Source organism: Bos grunniens, chromosome 2, assembly GCF_055505025.1.
Source record: "Bos grunniens cultivar Pamir isolate PY7600 chromosome 2, Bosgru_T2T1.0, whole genome shotgun sequence".
NCBI lineage: Eukaryota > Metazoa > Chordata > Mammalia > Artiodactyla > Bovidae > Bos > Bos grunniens.
In genome coordinates, this window is record NC_141166.1 from 78,273,126 (window position 1) to 78,279,125 (window position 6,000).

At 34.0% G+C, this 6,000-nt stretch overlaps 1 protein-coding gene across 29 annotated transcripts in view; it reads left to right on the forward strand.

Annotated features, from left to right (window-relative positions):
- Positions 1-5,513, forward strand: part of SPOPL (speckle type BTB/POZ protein like) — a 57,698-nt gene extending 52,185 nt beyond the window's left edge. For 23 of the 29 annotated variants that reach the window (XM_086368244.1, XM_086368115.1, XM_086368347.1 and 20 more), the window contains one exon: positions 1,236-5,513. In XM_086368244.1, the coding sequence (XP_086224370.1) occupies positions 1,236-1,380 (145 nt within the window). In that variant the 3' untranslated portion in view covers positions 1,381-5,513. The remainder of the gene's footprint in view (positions 1-1,235) is intronic. The other 6 variants (XM_086368330.1, XM_086368135.1, XM_086368200.1 and 3 more) reach the window with 1 other exon arrangement.
- The last annotated feature ends 487 nt before the right edge of the window (positions 5,514-6,000 follow it).

Genomic DNA, 6,000 nt, shown 5'->3' on the forward strand with positions numbered 1-6,000 from the left:
TATAGGTAGGCCAGTTAGAAAGGTATTGAAGATAGTCCAGGCAAGAGATGAAGGTAAAAATTTGACTTGATTAGTGATAGTGGGGCTAGAAAGAAATAAAAGGATATAATATTTTGAATGGACAGTCTATAACATTTGGGTATTATTTGGATGGTAGGTAGGTAGAAAGGAGAGAAGACAGGAGACAAGCAAGGATAACTAGATTTATTGCTTGAGTAACTGTGTTAACTCAGAGCATGTTGTACATCCTTTAACAATAAACAGTTCAGTATTGCTGTTGTTGTTATTATTAATATTTTACACAGTGCCAAAGCATGGAATGGGAGGTAGAAAGCTAGGGGGAAGAACTGGGAAACTTTGTTTCTGATTTCTCTTTCTAAAGAACCTGTGTACTGGCATTGGAGAACAACAGAAGAAGACCTTTTTAAGGTGTTTATTACTGAGGTAGCATGGAAGCTGGTTTGAGAAGAGCATGATAGGAGAGTAGAAGACAAATTAGGAGACTGATAATAATTCAAGCATGAGATGTTGTGGGCCTTAACTAGGGATTCAGGATACCTTTGGGAATTCAAATAGGGCTTTAATGGTTGATTGGAAAGGATGGCATCTAGGGTGACTCCCAGGTTTCTGACTTGAATCACTGGGTGATGATGGAAGCATTAGCTTATTGGAAATGAGAGAGGAAGAATTTGGGGCTCAAGAGAGACATGTTGAGTTCTTATCCTCATTCTGAAATTTACGGTTTTCAAGGCATGTCCAAGTAAAGAAAACAGGCGGTTGGGGACAGACCTTGTGGGAGGCCTAGGACTTAGCAAATCACTGTTTATCATTGTTGAGTATGATCGTTAAAATTGTGAAAGTGGCTGAGATAAGATGAACAGTGAATTCTAAAGAAGAATAGAGGGCAAAACTTGGAACTCTAGAGAAAACCTGTGTGTAAGAGCTGGAGAAAGGAGCTCTTGAAAGAGTGAGTGTAGAAATGGTAACAGTGGGAGTAGAGCTCTGCAGACAAGTGTCATACACTTCAGGAGAGTAGAATTTGCAGAAAAATTGAACAGTTTCAGTTACAACAGAAAATACCAATAAGGTAAAGATGATATTTTAATGAATTCAAGTGGTGTGAATACATAGGGGGACAGAATTTTGAAATCTGTAAATTAAAAAAAAAAATGACAGTGTAACAATGCATTTTGAAAAGTACTCCTTAGTAAACATCTCTTACTTTTATTTTTCAGCCAAGCAGCGGACATAATGGAAACATCTGGGTGGAAGTCCATGATTCATTCTCACCCACATTTGGTAGCAGAAGCCTTCCGAGCACTAGCATCTGCACAGTGTCCACAGTTTGGTATTCCACGAAAACGGCTAAAACAGTCTTGAAACCTTCCATGAACTGTAGAAAAATGGAATTGACTTTTACTCCTCCAGGTCCAGAAGGATTCTAATACACAAACCATAAGCGAGAGTTGTTTCTGTTGTCTTGTCCACAGAACAGAAGCTGAAAAAGCATATTGCTTGCATTTCAGGTGGATAATTTATGGTTTATTCTTCAGCTTTAAATTAGACTGATTATACTCTAATTCACTTCAAGGCCTTAAATTATCTTCTGTGACTTCTCTTGTTCATATAATACTTTAATTTTTTTATTGTGCCTTGTCATTGTGACCAAGGCTATGCAGGATTGCACTAGCTCCATAATGCAGTAATATTGATAACTGAAGATAGTAAGTTCAAACAGATCTTCCATTAGTTTGAGAAAGGCAGATGAGTTTTGTAGGCTTTGTCCTGCACTAAAAGTTTAAAACTAGGTTTTCCTTTAAAAAGCACTTGTGTTGGAGATGACTGGTAATGTTTCTAGTCTACGTTCTGTAAACACAGGAGAACCTGCTTACCTTCAAGGTAAGTTATGGCAATACACTGCTTCAGTTCTAATTTATTTTTCTTTTCAGGGGGCAAATATGCAATGAATTGGCCCAAATTTTTAGTGAAATTTGTGATGTTTGTATGTTAATTGTCCAGCAAACTAAGAGAAGCATAACAAACCTTTACTTGTGTTTCTTTGTGAATTTATCCAAGTTTACAATGATTGAGAACTGATTGAGGTTAAGATTTCAATAAGAAGAAAGCATGTTTAGTGCTGAATTAATTTTTTTTTAATTTATAGTGACCTACATTTACATGAAGAATTCTATATGTTAAAAGTAAGGATGACCAAATGTAAATTTAATGACTGGGCCAATTAAGAAGATATATATGCACTTTTAATGTGTAATTTTTATATGCTAAATGGTACTTTTTTTTTTTCTTTCTTTTGAGGGAATTGATGTGGTATTATTAATTGTCTTAACTTTTGAAAGAATTTTTTAAGAAAGATGGAGGCAACTGGGATGTTTGTGATAATAGATAAGAAAGATATTCCCAATTACAGTTACATTGGTTTGACTTTCAGACATTCATTATTGAATTTACTACTGTTTGATCACACTTTAGAGAAGGCACCTGAACAGTAAATGAATCCTAGGCAGTCTACTCTCCTTCTAAAAACAATGAACTGTTATTATGTGAAGACCAAAGGAGAGGACCCTTAGAATATGTCAGGCTACACTCTGAAACCTTTTTTCCTCCCGAGGTTTCTCCTGTCTATCTCAGTAACTGTACCAACATTGTGGATGATAATTGAAATAATGCATAATGTGAACAGGATAAACTGTTTATAAACTGCTTTTCACAGGCCAGTTCTTTATTATAAATGAATTTTAGCTTTAAACACATACATATCTTCAGTTTGTTCACAGCAGAGGTCTGTTCTAGTGCATTGTCATGGCGAAGCAGGAGTGATCAGTGTCAAGCCCTGCATCGGATTTCCTGTAACAGTGGTAGTATGCTTCTTAGGCAAGATTTGTGTTTGACCACAAGGGGAAAAAGTGTGTCACTGGAAAAAAGAATGCATATATTATATATTTACCTATGTAACTATTCTCCAGATTAAAATTTGTTTATTTAGTTTTTGAAGTTAGGGCAAATGGGAAAAAAATGAAGCTAAAGTTTTAAAATAGATATTATTTTTGTTTTCTATTAGGTATTTACTGAATCCTAATATGCCAAGAATGATTCGTATTTACATTGAACAAACACTGTCAAATAACCATTTGTTATCCACATCAAACTGAAGTTTGAAAAGATGGTATTTTCAGATATCTTCATTTCTTCTTTTGTAGTTTGAGTCTTTGTTGTATTAAGTTAAATTTAATATTGAAAGACTACCTTGGGATAGAAGAAGGATTCTTAGATATGAATGGACTCTGTCCTGTGTAAGAGTATTATAGGGAGTAGAAAACTATGTAAGAGTATTACAAGGAGCAGAAATTCACTTCTTAGCTAAACCATAAGATTGAGCCTTTTAAATTTACAGTGTGCAGCTTAAAAAAAAAAAACACATACATACACACTTTAAGGATTTGAGATTTTGCCAGGGTCTTAGAAGAAAAAAATTCCTCTCTCAGGCCCTAGAATTTTGTTGTCACATATTAAAAAAAAAAAAAAAAAATACTGGTGTATCCATTTATATCAAATGCACACAGATGCATTGTGAATTAATTCACTGCTTGAATCTACATTTCTAACCATAGTGACTTCAGTGGTAACATCTATAATGTACATTTCAGCTTACCCTTACTTTTGTGTTTATTGCAAATCTGAAGGGTTTTATTATAAAGATTTTTTTTTAGTTTGGTAACACATTTTGTACCAAAAATGTCAAACACTGTGCTGTAAGGATATCCACGTTTGTAGAAATGTCCACTTTTCAGATAATTTAATGCCTACCAATTATATTAACAGAATCACATGGTAGTTGATTTATTTTTTTTATTTATTATGTATATTTTTGGTATTGTGGGTTCTTGAGGCATTGTAAAACTGTTAATGTATTCTGAAATGAGTGTTCTAATAGCCTTTAAAAAAAAAAAACAACTATACACATGGTTTTCAGTAGACACAGATTTTGTTCAAAGCAGTGTTGCCTTTTGAACTAAAGCCTGCTCCTGTTTCCCTTTTGTCACCTAAACAGCTCTTTCTTAGAAAAGTAGTTACTGGTCTTAACGTTACATATTATAAAAGTAACCATTGGAGAACTGTTCTTTAGATTGAGATACAGAAACACTATATTTGTGCCTTTTTCATTTTTTAATTTTAGTGTGTATCGATATTTGGAGCACAAATATGAAGGTGCCATCACATATGGCCTGCCATTGTTACCTCCTTGAATACTCATGTGTCATTGTCTTGAAATAGTAATTGGAGATCCTTGCATGTATTATGTGGTCATTAGGCATGTGTGTGTGCGTGTGTATGTGTGTATATGTATATTTGCTTGGATTTGTGTGTGGTATGTTCAAAAGTGAATTTCTGAAAATAGGACTCAGTTAAATGTTGAAAGTTTAGGTTAGTTGAAATGTATTCCATTTAAATGTGCTTTATTTGGGGGGACAATTGAGGAAATTATAATTCTCAGAAATGTGACCAATTTACTGCATGATGAAATGTGAAAACAGTGCCTTTTTAGGACATCAGTTTTGAAATTGAGTTTAAAAATATAATGAAGATCTCTTAAAAATTTGTCATGAACATTAATGTTTTATTTTTAAACTAAATTTAAGTTAGAGCTTAAATTGCCAGACATGTAATTGACTAATTTATTTACCCATTTAAGTTTTGTGCATAAATTCAAAATCTAAGCAGAATCTTTGTATGCTTCCTAGTGTTAACTAAAATAGAACACTAGGGACTTCAGTAAGTTGTTTTGTTTAAGTCCAACTCAGCAAGCTTTTCTCAAAGCCAAGTCTGCTTGAAGAGATGAATTATTCTGAGTTGGATGTTCATGCTCTTTGATGGGTAAAATGAAAATATTCAGTGTACTCTTGGAAAACAAGGTGGGTGGGTGGGTTTTAGTGTTTTCAGATTATAAAGACAGCACTTTCAGCACACATAAGAGTATTTTGCAAACCTCTTTTATACAGATTATGAGCTCTACTTTGTTTAAGTGTTAAAATGGAATGATGTAAATTTTAGGTGCAGTTGAACAAATATTGAGTGCCTACCATGCGAGATTTCCTCTTCACTAAGAATGAAATCACCACACCGTGTCTTCTGTTTGCAGTATGTGGACTTTACGTTTGAAAAAGAATTCTTATATTTAAATCTTTTTTTGTTGTTAGAGTTTATCATTGTATACTGTAACCCAGTTAATTTTTGCCTTCAGTTTTTTAGAATGAAAATATAATTTGAGTCCCATTTTTGAAAATAAAAGTCTGCTGAAATTATTTAAAAATTAGTTCTGGGGGGAATTGATTTTCAAGATTCAAATGTATAAAGACACATTGAACTTTTCAGCCTCATTTTTAATCAAGCTGATGTCAATGATGAGATACATACTTTTTGTATCTTGTTGCTGAAAATATTTTTTGCATTTCAGCACGTTGAGTTAAAATAAAGTTGTTACTACTTATTCAGAATTATTTGGTTTATTTTGTGTTTATTTGAAAAGTATGAATGATTCTTTTTCAGATTACTGTGATGTTTTACAAGAAGAGCTATGTATTTGATGTGGTAACCTTTAGAATTATGCATAGTAATTGTCTTTTCTACATAGGGAAGCTAGTGTTTTTTTGGAACCTACTAAAGACCTGTTCCTGGGGGTATTGCATATGTGTGTATTTGCTTCCCTCGTGGCTCAGATGGTAAAGAATCTGCCTTCAATGCAGGAGACCAGGTTCAGTGCCTGGGTAGGGAAGATCCCCTGGAGAAAGGAATGGCAACCCACTCCAGTATTCTTGCCTGGAGAATTCCATGGACAGAAGAGCTTGGTGGGCTACAGTCCATGGGGTCACAAAGAGTCAGACACGACTGAGCGACTTTCACTTTTCACCACCTTTCTTGAGTGACTTAATGCTCATATTATGTAATTTAATGTAGCACTTAAATATTTCCTTTCCCTGGTCC